General features: G+C 46.7%; 1 protein-coding gene across 7 annotated transcripts in view; it reads left to right on the top strand.

Annotated features, from left to right (window-relative positions):
* The window catches only part of ATG13 (autophagy related 13), a 401,206-nt gene that overhangs the window by 103,058 nt on the left and 274,492 nt on the right, over positions 1-23,656 (top strand). For all 7 annotated transcript variants that reach the window (XM_069221706.1, XM_069221705.1, XM_069221704.1 and 4 more), the window contains exons 5-6: positions 8,194-8,240; positions 13,987-14,127. In XM_069221706.1, the coding sequence (XP_069077807.1) occupies positions 8,194-8,240; positions 13,987-14,127 (188 nt within the window). The remainder of the gene's footprint in view (positions 1-8,193; positions 8,241-13,986; positions 14,128-23,656) is intronic.

The raw sequence follows: 23,656 nt of genomic DNA, 5'->3' as shown, positions 1-23,656 counted from the left end.
ATCTGAGAGGAGCTACAAATTTCCTTCCACCCAGCGTTCCCCCACGTCTCCCGATAAAAATGATACCTCACTTGTGTGGGTAGGCCTACCGCCCGCGACAGGATATGCCCCAAAACACAACGTGGACATATCACAGAAAACAGAGCTGTTTTTAGCAAAGTGACTACCTGTAGATTTTGGCCTCTAGCTCAGCCGCCACCTAAGGAAACCTACCAAACCTGTGCATTTCTGAAAACTAGAGACCTAGGGGGATCCAAGGAGGGGTGACTTGCGGGGCTCGGACCAGGTTCTGTTACCCAGAATCCTTTGCAAACCTCAAAATTTGGCTAAAAAAACACATGTTCCTCACATTTCTGTGGCAGAAAGTTCTGGAATCTGAGAGGAGCCACAAATTTCCTTCCACCCAGCGTTCCCCCACGTCTCCCGATAAAAATGATACCTCACTTGTGTGGGTAGGCCTAGCGCCCGCGACAGGATATGCCCCAAAACACAACGTGGACATATCACAGAAAACAGAGCTGTTTTTAGCAAAGTGACTACCTGTAGATTTTGGCCTCTAGCTCAGCCGCCACCTAGGGAAACCTACCAAACCTGTGCATTTCTGAAAACTAGAGACCTAGGGGGATCCAAGGAGGGGTGACTTGCGGGGCTCGGACCAGGTTCTGTTACCCAGAATCCTTTGCAAACCTCAAAATTTGGCTAAAAAAACACAAGTTCCTCACATTTCTGTGGCAGAAAGTTCTGGAATCTGAGAGGAGCCACAAATTTCCTTCCACCCAGCGTTCCCCCACGTCTCCCGATAAAAATGATACCTCACTTGTGTGGGTAGGCCTAGCGCCCGCGACAGGATATGCCCCAAAACACAACGTGGACATATCACAGAAAACAGAGCTGTTTTTAGCAAAGTGACTACCTGTAGATTTTGGCCTCTAGCTCAGCCGCCACCTAGGGAAACCTACCAAACCTGTGCATTTCTGAAAACTAGAGACCTAGGGGGATCCAAGGAGGGGTGACTTGCGGGGCTCGGACCAGGTTCTGTTACCCAGAATCCTTTGCAAACCTCAAAATTTGGCTAAAAAAACACATGTCCCTCACATTTCTGTGGCAGAAAGTTCTGGAATCTGAGAGGAGCTACAAATTTCCTTCCACCCAGCGTTCCCCCAAGTCTCCCGATAAAAATGATACCTCACTTGCGTGGGTAGGCCTAGCGCCGGCGACAGGAAACACCCCAAAGCGCAACGTGGACACATCCTAAATTTTGGAAAAAAACAGAGCTGTTTTTTGCGAAGTGCCTACCTGTAGATTTTGGCCTCTAGCTCAGCCGCCACCTAGGGAAACCTACCAAACCTGTGCATTTCTGAAAACTAGAGACCTAGGGGAATCCAAGGAGGGGTGACTTGCGGGGCTCGGACCAGGTTCTGTTACCCAGAATCCTTTGCAAACCTCAAAATTTGGCTAAAATAACACATGTCCCTCACATTTCTGTGGCAGAAAGTTCTGGAATCTGAGAGGAGCTACAAATTTCCTTCCACCCAGCGTTCCCCCAAGTCTCCCGATAAAAATGATACCTCACTTGCGTGGGTAGGCCTAGCGCCTGCGACAGGAAACACCCCAAAGCGCAACGTGGACACATCCACAATTTTGGGAGAAAACAGTGCCTACCTGCGGATTTTGGCCTGTAGCTCACCCGGCGCCTAGGGAAACCTACCAAACCAGTGCATTTCTGAAAACTAGAGACCTAGGGGAATCCAAGGAGGGGTGACTTGCGGGGCTCGGACCAGGTTCTGTTACCCAGAATCCTTTGCAAACCTCAAAATTTGGCTAAAAAAACACATGTTCCTCACATTTCTGTGGCAGAAAGTTCTGGAATCTGATAGGAGCCACAAATTTCCTTCCACCCAGCGTTCCCCCAAGTCTCCCGATAAAAATGATACCTCACTTGTGTGGGTGGCCCAGGTGCCTGCAAAATAATAAGGCCCAAAACCTGAAGGGATAGAAGGGATAGCACAGCAAGTTTATAAGGGCATATTCTTTTATACATCTTTAGACGGACTCTGCTTTGGGGACCCACATAAGTGAGGTGTCATTTTACTTGGGAGACTGAGGGGAAAACTGGGGAGTAGGAATTTTGTGCTGGAGCGGTGATCCTACTAAGAAAAATCAGGAAAATATGCTTTTTTATGCAAATTGTGAGGTTTACAGAGGAGTCTGGGTAAGAAAATGTTGGGGGAGCCACACAAGCCACACCTCCCTAGACTCCTTGGGGTGCCTAGTTTTAAAAAGTTTCTGGGTTTTGTAGGTTTCCCTACATGACGGCCGCACCCAGGACCAAAAACATAGGTGGGCCCTCCCCCCCAAACACAGGTATTTTTGGAATATATCACTTTGATGTGTGCACATACGTCCGTGATGTGCCCAACACTAAAATTGTGAAAAGAAACACACTTAGGTTATGTGAAGAAGACCCCTCACCCACCAACCAAGTTGGTGGCATGCTTCATCATCGGGGTCCCACCTGAGGCACCTAGCGTGTCTCAAGTGTGCTGCGACGCCTGATTACAGCGGAGCAGGTTTTGTCATTTGTACCACACATACTGGTTGGATTTGGCACGAGGGTGAGTGATGGTTCAGTAGATCAAATTTTATTAACAAGAGATTTCACAAAAGTGAAATGCACTGGTAATAACTGAAAGGCCAAAAAACTGAACCAATGACTCACAGCTCGTGAGCTGTAAAGCCACGACAAGGCACCAACCGCTTTACAGTCCATTCACACACCTTTCATACATGACATGCACTAGACCATTCACGCCGCCAGCCACGGGCCCAGCACATTACAAGACTCGCATCCACAGACCGCGCCAGTCAAGGGCCCATCACTTTCATACGCCCACATGCCTGATACAGCAATCACACCAGCTGATGAGTGTGTGGACTGGCGTTTGGCCGGCACTGCCAGCCAAGCGCCACCCCACCCACACCACCAGCCAAGCGCCACCCCACACACACCGCCAGCCCAGCGCCACCCCACACACACCGCCAGCCCAGCGCCACCCCACACACACCGCCAGCCAAGCGCCACCCCACACACACCGCCAGCCAAGCGCCACCCCACACACACCGCCAGCCAAGCGCCACCCCACACACACCGCCAGCCAAGCGCCACCACACCCACGCCGCCAGCCAAGCGCCACTTTACACATGCCATCCCCTTTTTTTTGTTTTTAAACAACAAAGAAACCACTAATCATAAATTAGTACAAAACTACAAACACAAAAGCTCTAACTGAATACATGACTAATGCCAACCGTGAAACCGAACATATAAAAATATAAAACACCAGTTTACGCTCACGGAATTTCCCAATAATTCTTCTGTGTGTGGTAGCTCCTGAAACAGCCACCCACACACAGCCCAGGCTTTGAAGGACAATCAGGGCAGTACATCCTAGTCTCCTTCCTGATACCTCTTCGAGCACAGACTCTACATCTCTTAGCAGGAAAGTTTTTTTTGGCCGTGGGAGGAATGTGCTCAGCAAAGTGACGATCTTTCAATCTAGCCACATCCTCCACCACTGCTTCTCTAGGAACTCTTGCCTGTTCCAGCACAACAAGGCTAGCTATGATAGACTCCTGAAATTTCACAAATGTCATCCTTGACTCTGGAGAACTATCCTTAAACACAACAAAAGCATTAAAAGTTGCCAAGTGGAACAAGTGAAGCGCTAATTTCTTATACCACACATAAGACTTACGAGCAGCAGTGTAAGGTTCTAACCTCTGATCTACTCTATCAACACCACCCATGTGCTTATTATAGTCTAAGATGCACACAGGTTTGCGCACTTCGGCAACCTGACCCCAAACAGCCACAGGTGAAGTACTCTCATCATGGATGGTGCTTAGCATGTATACATCCCTCTTGTCTACAAATTTCAGAGCTAGCAGCTCATCATTCCGCAAGGCACTGCACTGTCCCTTCTCAAGTTTTTTACAGACAAGCTCTTTTGGATAGCCTTTCCGATTAGAGCGGATTGTGCCACAAGCAACAGTGTCCACTCTGAACAACTCCTTGAACAACCGAACTCCAGTGTAGAAGTTATCTACATATAAATGGTGACCTTTGTTAAACAGTCGTCTACCAAGTTCCCACACAATTTTCTCACTAACTCCAAAAGTGGGAGGACAACCAGGGGGGTCAATATTGGAATCCCTACCAGTGTAGACCCGGAAATTATAAACATATCCTGTACTACTTTCTGACAGCATATACAATTTAATTCCATACCGTGCCCTCTTGCTAGGAATGTACTGCCTAAAAACCAAACGACCCTTGAACAGGACCAAAGACTCATCTACAGATATTTCTTTCCCTGGAACATAGATCTCTGAAAACCGATCTACCAAATGATCAAGGACAGGTCTAATCTTAAAAAGACGGTCAGAATCAGGATGATCTCGTGGCAAGGCTAAAGCATTATCTACAAAATGCAACATCCGAAGAAGAAGCTCATACCGGTTACGACTCATGATGGCAGGAAATATAGCAGTTGCCATCAAGGGACTAGTAGACCAATATGAAGACAGCGACGGCTTCCTTATCAGCCCCATCAAAAAAGTTAAACCCAAGAACTTTTTCAACTCTTCCAGATTTGTGGGAATCCACCGGCTAGCTCTAGAGTGTGGCCTAAGTCTGGCAGCGTTGTCCCTCAAAAACTGCTCTGCATACAAATTAGTCTGCTCAACAATCTCTTCCAAAAATATATCGTCCATAAACAACTCAAAAAAGTTGACGGGCAAAAAGTTTTCCGTATTAACTCGACACCCTGGAAAACCAGTAAACGCAGGCAACTGTGGCTGCTCCATGTTTGGTGCAACCCATGCGTCAGGTCTTCCAATGGGAAGCCTTTCAGCCGCTGGCTCCTGCACCATTGGCACATCACTGTCCTCCTCTAAAACAGGCCCTTCATCAGCACTGAGAGTGGCTTCATCATCAGATGATTCATCTCTGACAGAAAATTCACTTCCAGAATCCTGCACTTCCTCCTCTGCCTCAGATGCAGAGTCAGTCTCATATTCATGGTCAGAAGATGACTCAAAAAGCACACTAACAACCTGCTGAGCGGTCATCCTACGGCTGGCCATGATCCTTCCTACTAAAATTAACTGGACAAATACACCACCAACAACCAGCACTGTGTAAGATAAGTAACAAAGTATAGGTTTATCACTAAGAATTATAAACTCAAAATCTATACTGCTCACTTGCCTGAAAAAGCTTGACTCACCAGCAACTACTCTGCACAGCCACAGCAATCACCAACGATATCCCACTAAAAAGAGAAAAAAAAAAGCAAATTAGACATAAGACAACACAATAATCATTGTGCATAACTCTAAGGACAATTTCACACACAATCCTGCATTCAGTACACCACCTACAAACATGTCATTCATGCATTGCAACAATACTCACTTGGAGTAAATTTATTTACTTACCTAAAACATGCAACTACGCAAACCGCAGGACAACTACTGCCAAAACTGCAACAAGCCACAGCAAAGTCAGCAAAAGCTTAGAACTAAAACAAAAAGGAGAAAAATTGTTATTATCATAAAAGTAAATACTTCGCCAGTTGACAAACACTCCGCCACTAACCATTTTTTCATTTTCCCGAGTCTAGTCTTCTCTGCTTGGGGGAAGATGGGCCTAAAAAAAAAATAGGCCAATCTACCCCCAAGGGGAGGGGGCAGAAATCACCCAGATTACATTGCACCCTTTGGGGGGGGGCGACCCTTGCCCAAGGTGCCACACCCCCACACAAAGCACACACACACATACATAGTATCCCTGGCGCTATGGGGATTCTGCCCCCCTTGGGGACAGAAAGGCCTAAAAAATAGGCATATCTGCCCCCTAGGGGGGCAGAACTGCCCAAAAATACATGTGGGACCCTGGGGGCGACCCTTGCCCAAGGGGCCACCCCCCAACACAAAAAATAAAAATCAACAATAAAATCCCTGGTGTCTAGTGGCTTTCTGCCCCCCTTGGGGGCAGATCGGCCTAAAAATAGGGCCAATCTGCCCCCAAGGGGGGCAGAAACGACAATAAATACATTGCGCCCCTGGGGGGAGCGACCCTTGCCCAGGGGGCCACCCCCCAACACAAAGCACACATACATACATACTATTTCTGGCGCTATTGGGATTCTGCCCCCCTTGGGGGCAGAAAGGCCTAAAAAAAATAGGCCTCTCTGCCCCCAAGGGGGGCAGAACTGCCCAAAAATACATGAGGGCCCCTGGGGGCGACCCTTGCCCAAGGGGCCGCCCCCCAACACAAAAAATACACATCAACAATAAAATCCCTGGTGTCTAGTGGCTTTCTGCCCCCCTTGGGGGCAGATCGGCCTAAAAATAGGGCCAATCTGCCCCCAAGGGGGGCAGAAACGACAATAAATACATTGCGCCCCTGGGGGGAGCGACCCTTGCCCAAGGGGCCACCCCCCAACACAAAGCACACATACATACATACTATTTCTGGCGCTATTGGGATTCTGCCCCCCTTGGGGGCAGAAAGGCCTAAAAAAAATAGGCCTCTCTGCCCCCAAGGGGGGCAGAACTGCCCAAAAATACATGAGGGCCCCTGGGGGCGACCCTTGCCCAAGGGGCCGCCCCCCAACACAAAAAATACACATCAACAATAAAATCCCTGGTGTCTAGTGGCTTTCTGCCCCCCTTGGGGGCAGATCGGCCTAAAAATAGGAGGGCAGAAACGACAATAAATACATTGCGCCCCTGGGGGGAGCGACCCTTGCCCAAGGGGCCACCCCCCAACACAAAGCACACATACATACATACTATTTCTGGCGCTATTGGGATTCTGCCCCCCTTGGGGGCAGAAAGGCCTAAAAAAAATAGGCCTCTCTGCCCCCAAGGGGGGCAGAACTGCCCAAAAATACATGAGGGCCCCTGGGGGCGACCCTTGCCCAAGGGGCCGCCCCCCAACACAAAAAATACACATCAACAATAAAATCCCTGGTGTCTAGTGGCTTTCTGCCCCCCTTGGGGGCAGATCGGCCTAAAAATAGGGCCAATCTGCCCCCAGGGGGGGCAGAAACGACGTAAAATACATTTGCCCCCAAAGGGGAGCGACCCTTGCCAAAGGGTCCGCCCCCCAACACAAAAAATACAAATCAACAATAAAATCCCTGGTGTCTAGTGGCTTTCTGCCCCCCTTGGGGGCAGATCGGCCTAAAAATAGGGCCAATCTGCCCCCAGGGGGGGCAGAAACGACGTAAATTACATGTGCCCCCAAAGGGGAGCGACCCTTGCCCAAGGGGCCGCCCCCCAACACAAAAAATACACAGCAACAATAAAATCCCTGGTGTCTAGTGGCTTTCTGCCCCCCTTGGGGGCAGATCGGCCTAAAAATAGGGCCAATCTGCCCCCAGGGGGGGCAGAAACGACGTAAAAAGCATGTGCCCCCAAAGGGGAGCGACCCTTGCCCAAGGGGTCGCTCCCCTACACTAATATTCACTCACACACACACACATACAGAAATCCCTGGTGTCTAGTGGGCATTCCTGCTGCCCGATCGCATCGCGATCGGGCAGCAGGAATGCTCAAAGAGACATCGAGGGAAAGGAAAACCCTTTCCTTTCCCTCGATGCCTCTCTGAGAGCACCCCCACCCCGCACGAAGGTGAAATACTCACCTTCTCCCTTGACGCGCTGGAAGCAAATGGCTTCCAGCGCGTCATTCCCCGTTTCCATGAAATCAGCGCGCGATCGCGCGCTGACGTCATGGGGGGGGGGGGGCGGGGGGGGGGTGGGCGTGAAAGGGGAAGGGATTCCCCTTTCAGCCCTGGCCTGGGGGTGTTGGGGGGCGGCCCTCGGGGGAAGCGCTAGCGCTTCCCCCGACTGCCAGTCCCTGGACGTAATGGTTACGTCCATGGCGCCACACGGGCGCTGCCATGGACGTAACCATTACGTCCGTGGCGGGGAAGGGGTTAAAATGCACGGTTAGTTTTTTTGAAAAGTAAATTTAATTTGATTGCAGCAAAGTGAGTTTCTCCTTTCTCCTAGTCCCTAGGTCATTCCTTCTGTGCAGCCTTGGAAGATGTTGCTGTTTAACAAGATCTCACATCAGACACTGTAAGAACCGGTTTTATTTTGTTTCTGTCCTCTCCCGCAGGGGGATTCCATGGAGCTGGAAATCTGGTGCCTTGAGATGAATGAAAAGTGAGTAACATAACATCATCTTGATGTCCCCACTATGCATGTGTGATTAATTACTTTATAAGTTGTTCTGTTCAGAGCTCTGCTTTAAATGAAACTGGCACATTCTGGAGTTTAGTTGAGCACCAAGGACGTCCATAGTAACCGAGCCAATCTTTCATGGAGAGTTTGCCTGGGGTAGACATTATATATTTCTCTCCTATCATTGTGTGTGATCTCTCTAATCCACTCGCACACACACACACACCCACTCACAGACCCACAAAACCGCTACTGTACCCAGCCACAAACCCAGCCACTCACACACCCACTAGCACACCCATTCAGCCACTCACACATCCACAGCATGGGGTTGGCTGCATGTAGGATGTTAGCCACAGGCCAAGCTCTGCAGCCAACCCCCCTCTGCGCACAACCAAAGGCCGTGTGCAGCAGCAGTTGGATAAGTGTACAGTAATGATTAAATATTACTTTACATTAAAAAAACAAACTGGAAATTCACTGAAAAAACAAAGTTTACAGGGACTTTATAGTTAGGAAACACAGCTTTAAAAAAAAAACTTACATTAACAAAAAAAAAATCTAACATATTGAGGTTCAGATTTTACACACACACAAAACCCTAGAAATTAGGAAGTTACAGTTCTCAAGAAACTTTAACTCATACCCTAAGGTAAATATAACTTGCTTCTTCGCCGTGCCCTGCTAATTACCGCACATATTACATCAGTCATGCCATCTTCTATGGCATCATCGATGATATCACTAACAGCTGAAACAAAATTATTGAGGAGAAAACTCTACATGGCGAAGTTATAGTTGCCTCATTGCAGTAGTTGTAGTTTCTTGAGATAAGTATAACTAGAACTGCTGAATTTCAATGATTTTATGTGTGTAAAATCTGAATCTAACTATAACGTCCCTGTAACCTTTAGATTTTTTGTGAATATATATGTGTGTGTATATGTAAACATATATATGTTTCAACTGGTGCCTTTTTTTGTTGTGGTGAGAGTTTAATAAGGATAAACCTAGTTTGATTTATCTTCTGACCGCTAACATCATTGAGGGTTATAGCATACATATACGACGCTTGAAGAAAGTTAATTATTCATTAGGGTGGATGGTGGTCCATCACAGCTTTGGCACAGAGCAGACAGGCTGACCTTGGAGAAAATGTGTAAAGCATATAGAAGAACCAAAATGGTTAAAAGGTCAAACACACAACATAATAAACTAATAAACATCCTACTACAATTTGTAAAAGTAGAGACAACGTAATGAACAAATTGATAGTAAAATTATAAAAATCTAATAAGAGGAATTAGAGATAACAATTTAAAGAGAAAAACGCCAAAAAAAGTAAAGTGACAGTTGAAGGTACTTTTAGGATTTGACTGGGACTTGAGTGTGATCAGTTAGACTACGATGAAGCAGGTTCTTTCCGGTCAAAGATTTTACCTTCTAACTTAGTGTTTGAAATGGAAGTCCACATCCTCTAGCAGGGCAAGGTTGCAAGCTGGATCCGAGGAAGTCCTCTCGAGCTAGCATAGCAGTTGGGTGCAGTCCTGCTGAAGTTTTTGTTTTTGGCAGAAAAAGCTCAGAGTGTAAAAGTTCAGGTTTTGTGCCCAGAGAAGTCAGGTCATTGAGTAGATACTGTTCATGCCTTTGCCCAGTTCAGGTTAATTTGTTTGGACTTAAACTCTTTTTAGGAGCTCAGAATCCTCCAGCGGATAGTCGGATAGGCTTGCAGCAAGGATCCACCAAATTGGGTCTCCAAACGGCAAATACTCCATGCTAGACCAACATGATTTTCTTGCCTAGTGAGGTTGCTCCTTGAGCGGCTTAATTTTGGTGGTTGGTCATGGTCCTCTTGTGGGTTGGATTCTAAGTCCCAACTTTTTATAGATTGTTGGAGTAGCCAGGTAGAGGAAGCAAGGGTTCCACAACTTCAACCAAAGCACTTGGGGGGTCAGAACTCACTCAACCAGAGGCCACCAGCAGCGTCCAGTCCAGGTCCAGATGTAGCTGGTTAGGTGGTTCATTCAGGAAAAAGGCCCCTTGCAGCTTAGTGTATGTTTTTAGCCACACAGAAGGTTAGCCAACGTGTGGGATCAGGTCCAACCCTTCAGGTCTCCTTACAGGCCTCAAACAGATAGAGTGCTCCTTCTGTTCTTCCACAAAGCCAGGGAGTGTTCTGAGGAGCTGGTGGTGAGGTCCATTTTCGTACAGTCCTGTAGCCTGTGGGTGAGAGAGAGAGTTCTGAAATTTCCTAACCGATGGGTAAAAAGTTACCAAGAGCTACTCTACCCACAATAACAGCACATCTTGTTTTGCCTTACACTAGTACACTATTCTCAGAGGAATCCAAGATGGCGCAGGCCTTCAGCCCTTGGAAGGGAATGTGTCACTCAGGGGTGTGTTTAGGGGAATGAGCATCCACCTAAGCTACACAAAACTGATTCTTGGACCACCTCCTGCTGCCTCTGGGCTGATGAGGTTACATGCCTGAGTTTTAACTTTTACTACCAGTCACATGCAACTGGAGTGTATAATGGCAACTGATCCCAGAGGTTGGTGTCTGCGGAGATAATCAGTTGAGACATTCTTAGTCACTGACCTGGTGGAGATGAAGTGAAGAATTGTTTTCAGTTTCACTTGGTTTCTTTTTGGAAGTAATCCAGGGTTGTCCAGACATTCCATCCTGTTGTGAAGGTACAGCAGTCTACAGCTTGATAACCTCAAAAGCACTAAAACAGCCTGCTAATCTTTGGGCAGGACCCAAATGAGTTGTTTCAATGTTCTAGAGTGTTGGGAAGATCCAGTCCTGGATTATGGAATTAATTATTGTGGTTGTGCCACTGTTGTTTTAGGTACTGTGTGCACAGGTTTAGGTGTTGGTTGGTAATCGGAGTTCAACCAGGCTTTGGCTAGTCATTTGTGCGTTATGAGCATTATTTTAAAAGCGAAATAGGCATTCCACTTGTTAAAACAGAGGCGTTGATCATTATTGTTTTGTTTCTAAGGTTGTACAGAAGAACCTATCCTTGGCTGCGGTTATGATAACGGCAGAAAATGTCTTGCCATTCTCAGATGCAACTTGCTGAACGAGGATCAGTTATGGTGGAGAGGTAGATTCCTAGAACAATGAGTTGGCCTTGGGTGTGGTCCCTGTTCTGGCTCTCATATGTAGACCTGTGTGCAAAAATCCTGGAGGACTGGTTGGTTCCCCCAAACTCAGCAAAAAAGACACCTTGTAAATTGTTAGAATTCCCTGTAACATGGATTAAAGGCTAACAACTGTCCTCTCCCCACCACACCCACTAGGCATTCTGTTGAGTTGCTTCTTCTGTATCTCCCTGCATGGGGGGGGGGGGGGGGGTAATAGATGTAGCAATCTGAGTTATCTGGGGCAAGTTGACTCATTGAATTCTGATAAAAGAATATTTCTACATAAAGCCCATATCTTTTGATATGTTTCTACTTTATGCTTTGCAAAGAACATTAGCTTTTTCATACCCATTAAATGACAAAGTTTGCGGTGTAAATTAGTATGATCTGGGGTTCGTTCAGAGCCCCAAGAGGAAGAAATGGCTTGTTGCACCATTCTCTTTGCTAAGGCAATTTACCGGCCACTTGTATAACCTCAGTGGGTAAGTGGGGGCAGTCAGACAAACGTAGTATTACATAGACTGGGAAGCGTGAAATGTGTGTCAAAGAAGAACGTGGCAGGTAATGACTTTGTGATGCTGTTCTAATAGGATGGAGATTTAGTTGCTGTTTTTTTCAGTTAGTTTTTTCTCTTGGAAGATTGATTTACACTATGTTTTAGGTGAGAGCAACAAGTTAGTTTGCTAGTTAATTGGCTGAAATTCTGTTTCTTTTTAGCTGTCAGCTTAGATTTCTAGTAATGTTGATAGTTTTCCTGTTTGGCTTGGCTATTGTTATGGTGTTTTTTTTTAACATATTTAGTTTTTTAGTTATTCAGGTAAGGAGCCGATATCACTACAAAAAGAATGTGCCCAGATCAGTTATATGGATGCACTCGTTGAGTTGATAGCATAAGTAAACTCAACAAGGCTCCAAAAACAGAACATCAAACTCCTCTGAACATAGGCACCTCAGAGGCGATAGAGAGAACGGGCTTGGACATCATTGTCACTACATGATATGCTAGGAGTCGTCTCAAAAGCACAATTGGTGCGACTGTCACTGGGACGCAGGTGACCTGAGTTAAAGCATATAGTATTCTACATCAGGTAGAAAAGCAACAGCAGGAAGGGCAAATGGAAAGAAAAGACATGGACCTCCACCTGAATAAATCATTTTCAAGTGCCATCTAACGGAGATTCTCTGGCTTTTAGATTCTTTGCATAAGAAGACGCTGCATGGCTGCAGGCATGATTAGTAAGACTTTGTGCAGTCGGTTATTCACAAATTTTTACGACAAAGGCAGGGTTTTCACTTTATAACAGTCACACTAACCTCAGGAAGGAAAGCCATCTGTTGCCCCATGCGTAAGACTTCTCTCTTTGTGGTTCCTTCACTCATAACAGCCTGTGTTGGTCCTAATTGTCAGGTTCTTGGGTCCACCTCTGGGGGTGTGAGCATTTCACATGAGCAATGTTGCAGCTTTCTTCAGTTGAGGAGGAAAACCCCTCACTCAGTAAGCCCTCTATTGTAGTGTTTCCCAAACCGGGGGTTGGGTCACAAGTTGAATTCTGGTGGGCTGTGGAAGTCCAAGCAATAAATAAAGTTGCTTTTAAATTCTGTAATTATCTTGCTGCATTTGCTGGACTTTAAAGACCAAGATCGAATGCCTGGCTATGTCTTCTGACAAGTCTGAGAAAGAAAAGTAAAGTGAATTATGAGGCAATCTAGCTTGGGTGCAGGGAGTGCGAAACGAAAGCCTGTAGGATGTCATTTGTTTGTAACATACAACAAAATGTAAATGAACTGAATACATTCAGTGGTTAGGAAACAAAATTGAAGCACATGTTATGTATTTCTAAAGTGTGGTGGGAACTAATAGAATTAAAACAAATAAATATATACTTTTACTTACTGACGCACAAATTATGAATATCCACAGAAGCAAGATCTCTGCACATTATCAATTGTGTGCAATACAGTATTATAGTAAAACTGTATGTCTGTGCAAATGTAGTGGCTATCTCAGTGGAACATGTGCTGTCTGTAAATGACAGTGCGTTACCACACGATGCTTTACTTACATGAACAAAACGCCTGCTTCATGTCTATTAAAGCTAAGTGGCTCTCGAAAGCCGGTCATTTTGAAAATTGGGCTATTGTTCTTAAAGGTCTAGGAAGCTCCACTCTTTTGAGGCTTTCAGGTCAAATTTACTCACAGACCACATCCACCTGTTGAATGTAACATCTGCAACTTGCTTATCTGCAAGCATCTCAAGCCTTTTTTCAAACGGAGAGTTGGAGAGCTTGTAGGTGGTACTTCCAAATCTGATGTTCGTCTGTCAATAGCATTGATTTGGGTGCAGCTGTACATGCTATTTACATAGAATGTTTAAAGAAAATAATGTTGGTCATAGCTGCCTTGGTGCTGATATGTGCATGGGTTCAGTTACTGCTTCAGGCTGCTCTCTTCCTCAAATGTCCAATCATAAACCCCTCTTTTATACTGCATATTGATTCATTCGTGATGTCTTTTGAATTGATTTCACAGTGTGTCTAGGGCCGCATTAGTGACTTTCCTCTCTCAAATCTTCCTCAGGTGTGACCGGGACATCAAGGTCTCTTATTCTGTGTACAACAGACTGTCCCTGCTACTAAAGTCCTTATTGGCCATCACCAGGGTGACACCAGCATATCGCCTCTCCAGGAAACAGGGTCATGAGTACGTCATCCTTTACCGGTGAGCTTTGTACGGCACATTATTGTCCATCATGGGAATGCTGAACCTGTAAAATAACTCTGTTTAAGACAAAAACAATCCAGTCTGTCCTGTTTTATCTGAACCTCTATCTTTGCTTAAAGGAAAGCTTTGGTGGCCCACGTCTTTAACAAACCTTTGACCGACCCAGCAATACTTAACAACATCCGACCCATCTCTACCTGGGTTTAGGGACATGCACAAGCCTGTTACTGAGGTCACTCTGCCCTGCTTAGGATTATTTTTGAACCCGGCTATGTCCACTATGATCCTGTTAGATCTCTCGGCCATGTGTGATACTCGTGCCATTCACTCTTGTATGCCTGATTGCATGGCTCTGGTGGTGGATCTAGAGCTTTGCACTGACTGCCCTATTTTCATGCTATATATACTTAAGTGATTTTTGCATTTGCACCACAAATTTCTTCTAAATTCACATGATGTGCATATATCTTGTCATCTGGTTGTTAGAATTGGTAGGGGCTACTTGTTTTGTGAAAAACAAAACCTTTTATGTTTGATGTTAGCTTATACATTTTGAGTCTATTAAAATGATATGTATACTTACAGGGGGGTTCAGCCAGCCCTCTTTATTCATTATTTACAGCATGGGGGCAGTGTGTCAGCACACATCAGCTATTGGCTTAGCTCTGTGGGAGACAGCATTCTGCTCATCCATACAAAAAGAAGCCCCTTGTATCATTTTACAAAAAACATTCACAAACAGTGAAGACAAACGTAGCCAGCCAACTCCAGGCCCACTGGCTTTGCTAATGTTTGTTGTCTTCAAGGTGAATTATCTTTCTATATTATACATGTGTAAGTACCAGGAATGGTAGTGAAGATACTCGTATTGAAAACCTGTAATAGAGCTAAGTAACACATTTCATGGGTGTTTTTAATAGTCATAAAAGGTACATGTATTGCAGCACGTGCACGATCTAAGAATATGCCTTTTTAGATAAGCATTTTTAATTTCACATTTTCAATTTTAGCCAGAAAAGTGGCTTTTAAAAGACATTTTCTCTTTTTTAAAATTTGTTTCCACAGATAGTTGTTTTTTTATTTGTTCTATTGGTGTTCTCTACCTTTTTTTGTTTCCCTGTCAGGATGCCTGTTCTTTTCAGTGGGTGCCTCTTCTGTGGTGCAGTTTGTCAGAGAATGGTAACCGTGACGCGTTCGTCATCTGTTTTCCTGAATATCACACTGCTAATAAATGATGCACGTATCAAAATATATTGTGCAGGAACCTATGCTATAGATAGTGTGTTTTCTCTGGCAAGATAGAGGACAAAGGAAGGTGAAAACAACCTGTAGTGCATCCATTTTTTCCAAAATACCAAGCAGACCAATAACTGACTCCTCTACCCTCTGAGAGTGCAACTCTAAAATCGCCTAATCTCCCCTGCTTACTTTTTAGGGAAGGTGGCATGGTCCTTTTGTAACCCCTGTGCACCTCTGGAGGCTTAATGTTGATTTGATCCCAGTTCCTGCTTCAAAGGATAAGTCCATGGGGCTCCTACCAGGAGATACCACTGTAGGAAGCTGGCTCTCTATATACTATACTAAAGTAAGGTATAGTGTACACAGTCGGGTGGATCCCCAGCGGCTTTACAGAGGCTAAATTAGATATTAATGCTCTCTCTTGTGGTAGTGTGGTCGAGCAGTTAGGCTTATGCAAAGCACACACACTCAGTGACTAACTCCAGGCCAATGTTTTATGTATCAAAATATATACTTTGTTACTTTATTTCTAGAACCAGAAGGATCTTTGCAGATGAGTACAGTTTCAAGAATCTATCACTTCCAAGTATCAAATGCACTTTGTTTAGAATTCACAGTAAAGCAGGTTACAGGTAAGTAAGACTTTTCAATTTCAAAAGTGGACACAGTGCGGTTTCTCATAGAAAGCAATGGAGTCCTAGGGCAGGAAAAGTGACAACACAATTTGCAGGTAAATACTCGACTTATGATCCCATTCTTCAGGGGCTAAGGTGTCCACAGGGCAAAGTTTAGGAAGACGCCAAGGGTGCACCACCAGCAACACAGGGCCGGCCGGGTGCAGAGGTCAAAGCTGGTGTTGGGCGCCCAATGGAATCCTATGGAGACTGGGGGCACTTAAAAAGGAACCGCTTGCAGGTAAGTACCTGCGACTTCAGGGCACAGACCTTGGGGGTTTAGATCAACACCCGGGGGGAGGTGAGGTGCACAGGTCAGCACAAAATACACACCTTCAGCGGCACGGAGACGGCTGGGTGCAGGTTGCACATACAGAGTCTGCCGCCCAATGATTTTCAATGGGAGAACATGGGGGTGGGGAGCGGGAGGTTTGGGGGCAAGGAGGGTTCACAAAGATGGAGCATGCTTGGTTTAGGGAGTCGGCAGAAGAAAACCAACGGCTGTACAGGTAAGTAGAGAGCCCGCTGGACTGTCGTTTGGTTCCCCAAGGCCAGGGGGCTTCAGGGGCAGGGGTACCTTTTAGGCATTGGGAAATCGGAGCCGGTTGCGGTCGAGGGGGGTGATCCTATGGATTTAGGCTGCAGGCCTCATCTTGTTGGTCAAGAGGGGTCAACCCAGGGTGGACTCGAGGTTGTAATCACATGAGGACCTTCTCTGGACTGGTGGGCCACCTGACATAGGCTATGGGTGTTGGATGCAGAGCGGGCAGGGCTCGCGGATCTGGGGTGGCTCTGGAGTCCTACTTGGAGGTTTCTTTGTGGACAGGGCTTCTGTCCTCTAGCTATCTTCGTCCATGGGTAGGCAGGCAGTCCTCTGAGGGTTTGTTGAGGTCGCTGGTCCTACAGGATGTCACCTTTTTGTCGCAGGAGTCTTGAAGCTGCAAACAGGCCAGTAGGAACAGGCCAGTAGGGCTGTGGCCAAGTCAGTTGTCATCTGGAGTCTTCTCTGCTGGTGCACCTCTTCAGTTCTTCTCCTTTTCAGGATGCCAGGAATCTGAAGAGCAAGGTTCAGTGGTGCCCCTAAGTGCTAGATTTAGGGGCGTTACAGGGGTCAGTGGGCAGTAGCCAATGGCTACTGTCCCTGAGGGTGGCTACACCCTTCCTGTGCCCACTCCCTTTGGGGAGGGGGACACATTACTAACCCTATTGCCTATCCTCCTCCAAAACAAGATGAAGGATTCTGCAAGGAGAGGGTCACCTAATCTCTGGGCACTCTTTGGGTGGTCCCAGCTGAGGTGGTCACTCCCCCTTATGTTTAATACTTTTCCAGCCGGATCTGCTGCCAAAAATGGGGCTCAGTATGCAGCCCTGGGCTTGGAGTGCCCTGGGCCAGTGTAACAAAAGGCAGGAGCCTTTGAGGTTAACTGCCAAGTGTTGAAGTTCCTGCAGGGGGAGTGGTGAAGCACCTCCACCCAGAGCAGGCTTTGTCCCTGACCCCAGCGAGCACAAAGCATCTCACCCCACGGGGTCAGAAATTTGTCAGCCTGGCATAGACTGGTCAGCCACACATTAGAGAGTTGGGTGAATTTCGGGGGGCATCTCTAAGATGCCCTCTGGGTGCATTTTACAATACATCTGGCACTGGCATCAGTGTGGGTTTATTGAGCAGAGAAGTTTGATACCAAACTAACTTTCAGTGAAGCCTTCATGGAGCTGTGGAGTTTGTAATGACGAACTTCCAGCCCATGTACTCCATATGGCCACACTGCACTTACAGAGTCTAAGAATGGACTTAGACACTGTAGGGGCATATTGCTCATGGATCTATGCCCTCACCTGTGGGAGAGTGCACCCTGCCTTAGGGCTGTAAGGCCTGCTAGAGGGGTGACTTACCTATGCCAGAGGCAGTGGCTTGTGGGCATGGCACCCAGAGAGGGATGCCATGTCGGCTTTACCCTTTTCTCCCCACCAACACACACAATCTGCAATGGCAGTGTTCATGTATGGTGAGGGGTCCCTTTGAGTGGCACAATACATGCTGCAGCCCTTAGAGATCTTCCCTGGCCACTGGGCCCTTGGTTCCACTGATATCTTTTACAAGGAATTTTTTTTTACAAGGGATTTAACTGTGTGCCATAGTGTGCCAATTGTGGAAGCAATGGTACAGTTTAGGGAAAGAACGAAGGTGCTGGGACCTGGTTAGCAGGGTCACAGCACACCCTCAGTCAGGTTAGCATCAAATATCAGGCAGAAAGTGGGAGTGGGGGTGTAAGGAAATGCCTCCTTGGCATGGTTACCCCCTGACTTTTTGCCTTTGCTGATGCTATGTTTTGAATTGAAAGTGTGCTGAGGCCTGCTAACCAGGCCCCAGCACCAGTGTTCTTTCCCTAACCTGTACTTTTGATTCCACAATTGGCACACCCTGGCATCCAGGTAAGTCCCTTGTAACTGGTACCCCTGGTACCAAGGGCCCTGATGCCAGGGAAGGTCTCTAAGGGCTGCAGCATGTATTATGCCACACTGGAGACCCCTCACTCAGCACAGACACACTGCTTGCCAGCTTGTGTGTGCTGGTGAGAACAAAACGAGTAAGTCGACATGGCACTCCCCTCAGGGTGCCATGCCAACCTCACTCTGCCTATGCAGTATAGATAAGTCACCCCTCTAGTAGGCCTTACAGCCCTAAGGCAGGGTGCACTATACCATAGGTGAGGGCACCAGTGCATGAGTACTGTGCCCCTACAGTGTCTAACCCAAACCTTAGACATTGTAAGTGCAGGGTAGCCATAAGAGTATATGGTCTGGGAGTCTGTCAAACACTGACTCCACAGCACCATAATGGCTACACTGAAAAATGGGAAGTTTGGTATCAAACTTCTCAGCACAATAAATGCACACTGATGCCAGTGTACCTTTTATTGTGAAATACACCCCAGAGGGCACCTTAGAGGTGCCCCCTGAAACCTTAACCGACTATCTGTGTAGGCTGACTGGTTCCAGCAGCCTGCCACAACCGAGACATGTTGCTGGCCCCATGGGGAGAGTGCCTTTGTCACTCTGAGGCCAGTAACAAAGCCTGCACTGGGTGGGGATGCTATCACCTCCCCCCAGGAAGGAGCTGCAACACCTGGCGGTGAGCCTCAAAGGCTTACCCCCTTTGTTCCAGCACCGCAGGGCACTCCAGCTAGTGGAGTTGCCCGCCCCCTCCGGCCACGGCCCCACTTTTGGCGGCAAGGCCGGAGGAGATAATGAGAATAACAAGGAGGAGTCACTGGCCAGTCAGGACAGCCCCTAAGGTGTCCTGAGCTGAAGTGACTAACTTTTAGAAATCCTCCATCTTGCAGATGGAGGATTCCCCCAATAGGGATAGGAATGTGAGCCCCTCCCCTTGGCACAAAGAGGGTGTACCCACCCTCAGGGCTAGTAGCCATTGGCTACTAACCCCCCAGACCTAAACACGCCCTTAAATTTAGTATTTAAGGGCTTCCCTGAACCTAAGAATTTAGATTCCTGAAACTACAAGAAGAAGAGGACTGCTGAGCTGAAAAACCCCTGCAGAAGAAGAACAGAAGACACCAACTGCTTTGGCCCCAGTCCTACCGGCCTGTCTCCTGCCTTCCAAAGAAACCTGCTCCAGCGACGCTTTCCAAAGGACCAGCGACCTCTGAATCCTCAGAGGACTGCCCTGCTTCAAGAAAGACAAGAAACTCCCGAGGACAGCGGCCCTGCTCCAAAAAGACTGCAACTTTGTTTCGAAGGAGCAGATTTAAAGACCCCTGCAACTCCCCGCAAGAAGCGTGAGACTTGCAACACTGCACCCGGAGACCCCGACTCGACTGGTGGAGAACCAACACCTCAGAGAGGACCCTCCGGCGACTCCGAGACTGTGAGTAACCAAAGTTGTCCCCCCCTGAGCCCCCACAGCGACGCCTGCAGAGGGAATCCCCAGGCTCCCCCTGACTGCGACTGCCTGACTCTAAAATCCCGATGGCTGGAAAAGACCCTGCACCCGCAGCCCCCAGCACCTGAAGGATCGGAACTTCAGTGCAGGAGTGACCCCCAGGAGGCCCTCTCCCTTGTCCAGGTGATGGCTACCCCGAGGAGCCCCCCCCTTGCCTGCCTGCACCGCTGAAGAGATCCCTTGGTCTCTCATTGAAAACCATTGAAAATCTGACGCGTGTTTGCACACTGCACCCGGCCGCCCCAGCGCTGCTGAGGGTGTACTTTTTGTGCTGACTTGTGTCCCCCCCGGTGCCCTACAAAACCCCCCTGGTCTGCCCCCCGAAGACGCGGGTACTTACCTGCTGGCAGACTGGAACCGGGGCACCACCCTTCTCTCCATTGAAGCCTATGTGTTTTGGGCACCTCTTCGACCTCTGCACCTGACTGGCCCTGAGCTGCTGGTGTGGTAACTTTGGGGTTGCTCTGAACCCCCAACGGTGGGCTACCTTGGACCCAAAACTGAGACATGTAAGTGATTTACTTACCTGCTAAAAATAACAATACTTTACCTCCCCCAGGAACTGTGAAAATTGCACTGTCCACTTTTAAAACAGCTATTTGTGTTTTATGTGAAAAGTGTATATGCTATTGTAATTATTCAAAGTTCCCAAAGTACTTACCTGCAATACCTTTCAAATGAGATATTACATGTAGAATTTGAAACTGTGGTTCTTAAAATAAACTAAGAAAAGATATTTTTCTATAACAAAACCTATTGGCTGGATTTGTCTCCGAGTGTGTGTTCCTCATTTATTGCCTGTGTGTATGTACAACAAATGCTTAACACTACTCCTTTGATAAGCCTACTGCTCGACCACACTACCACAAAATAGAGCATTGGTATTATCTCTTTTTGCCACTATCTTACCTCTAACGGGAACCCTTGGACTCTGTGCATACTATTCCTTACTTTGAAATAGTGCATACAGAGCCAACTTCCTACAGGGGGTTACTGCAACACGGGGCCAGTTTCCTACAACCACTCCATAAGTGACGCATCCTTCTGGAAAATCATTCTCAGTTCCTGACCATGAGTCTTGTCAACGACCCCCTACAACGCAAAGGCAGAGATTCTTGATCCCCAAAAAAGCTTCTAGAAGATCCCAGCGTGGCCCAATGTCCTGAACGTCTTTACCTGAGAACTAGAGAGGAGCATCTGAAGGGAAGAACCTCACCGTCCTTCTAGTGATGCTCCAGTTAAATTTGCCACAATGCTTTTGGAGAAAAGATCACGCCCGTCATCCAGGCCACCTACATAACCACATTTTGCAGTATCCAGTCCTTGTTCACTGCCATCTATAGGTGATTCTGACCTTTCTCAAAACGTTTCCAGCACAGCAGTAAATAAACTTTCCATTGAAGCCATCGCCTAGTGGCTTACTTGTGAGTGATATTTAACACCCTTCAAGACAAACCTGCAAGCTAGAACCATTTTTGGCCATGAATTTCTTACTCCATTCTCAGCAAATGAAAATGTAAATGATTTGAAAACTCCTAAAAAAAAAAATGTATCTCTGAATTCTTTTAGTGTATAAAGCCAAAAAGAAGTACAATGCCCTGGCTCCACTTCTTCAGCTGCTTTGAAAAAAAAGAGCAGACACATGCACACTTTCTGAATAAGGTATGCCAAACATTAGGTGCTATAATGAAGGCCTGGAGTTTCCTGTGGGATTTTACAGCATGCTCTGGGAGTCCGTGCCTCTGTGTATGACTTTCTTGTCAAGAATTGAGAAACCTATTTGAAAAATACGTAAGAAGGCATAAATACATCAGATAATCACTTTCACTGCAAGAGGTAGTCTGTTATTCTACCACCATGACAATTCAATTAAATTCACCTGCTGGTTGTCTTGTTATGCTCTCAAGCACAGCAAAAATCCACAGATCTTACTTTTTTGGCTCTACCCTTCTGAATCACATTGATATGGTAAGAGTCCTAAAATAAACTAAGCAGTGGCAGCCTCAAGCTTATGGTCCTGGAAAAAAAGATTCCCCTGGGGGATGGCGGGCGCTGCCAGTGCGTTACTATTCTGTCCTAGAGCCATGCCAACATCCACAGGAAAGCTGTCCGCAAGAAAACCTAATGTGGAGGTGGAAAATTCTGAATTTTAGGTTCTCTTGACACTCGGATACCACTGTGAACACTGAATCCTTCACCTGAACTAGTTGGCTCAGAAAACAAACATAAGGTATTAAAAAAACCAGGAACCAGTTCTTTCATCCAAAAGGAAAGGGAGTTTATTCTCATTAATTTCCTGTTCCGAATCCAGTGGAATGCCACCCTCTAGATAATAGGACTATGAATACATTTATAAAACTGGAAAGGTTTTGGATGCGGTCACTTCACCTGATTTACCCACAGCTACAGAAGAGGATAAGATGTGTGCTGAGGATCTACAAGACACTCATTCACATCCCCATCATTCGGAACCATCACAGAGTCCGTTACCAGTACGAAGTTCTACTTTTCTACCTTTTCAAGGTGCATGGTGGCAGTTGTGGCTCATCTCAGAAAAATGAAGATCTTTACGTACCCTTCCCTAGTCGACTGGCTCATAAGTGACAGCTCCTATAGAATCATCACTACCCTCGGTATTCCAGTGGTTAAAACTCTGAGTCAGTCACTCCAAGTCTGTGGTGACATGGTACAACCCATCCATATTTGGGAGCAGTCCTAGTCTGCTGTGTCTCAGTGTACCCTTTGGCGGAGAGACTATTATAGCAATTTGAAGTGTTCAAACCTTTAAAAATGAAAGCTCTGACTGCCCATTAAGTTGCATCACTGCTATTCTTGACGGAGTCCTGCATCTTTCTAGTTACAAATGCCCATCTTCAAATAAGACCATTGCAACATTGTCTAGCAGACCAGTGAGCTGTACTTTCAGGCAGTTGGGAAGACAAGATGACTCAACCTCGAGCTGCATTAGAATATCCTCATTAGTGGTGCGATCTGCAAACCTTGTTCAGACTGTCCTCTTCCAATCATAAAATCCATCTTGCAGATGCTTGGCTACTGAGCTGGGTAGCCCACATTTATGGTCTTCAAGTAGAAGGACTCTGGTAAAAGAGAGAGGGCCTACCATGCCCTTCTTCTGTAATGAAGGGCAGTTCATCTAGCCTTCAAGTCTTTTCCTTCACATCTCTGAACTTCTTCCCAGCTTCTGCAAACAGACAATACAACAACAGTGCATTCTGTCAAGAAGCAGGGAGGGCCCAGATCCAGAGCCTGTCTCTAGAGGCCTGGACAGTGGAGGTGACTGACTGTGATCGTCCTGCACAGCGCAGCAGTTCACCTGCCTGGCATTCACCATGCACAAGCAGATTCTCTCAACAGATCTTACGAGAGACTCACAGCTGGAAGTTAAACAACAAGGTTCTGCAAGGCATCTTTTGTTAACAAAACTTTCCAGATAGCAATTACTTTGCAAGCACAGACAACAAAAATGGCCAAATTACGCATCCAGGTTCTACCAACTGGGAACGATGAATGCACTTTTGATTGTATGATCAATGAAATTGTGCACTCCTTTCAGTCAGTCCTACTGATTCTGACTGTGCTCACCAAACTAAAGAAAAACAAAGCAAGGATGATACTTTCACCCTGGACTAGC

The sequence above is a fragment of the Pleurodeles waltl genome, chromosome 3_1, assembly GCF_031143425.1.
Source record: "Pleurodeles waltl isolate 20211129_DDA chromosome 3_1, aPleWal1.hap1.20221129, whole genome shotgun sequence".
Classification (NCBI taxonomy): domain Eukaryota; kingdom Metazoa; phylum Chordata; class Amphibia; order Caudata; family Salamandridae; genus Pleurodeles; species Pleurodeles waltl.
Note: the sequence above shows the minus strand (reverse complement) of the source record. Positions and strands in the feature narration are given on the sequence as shown.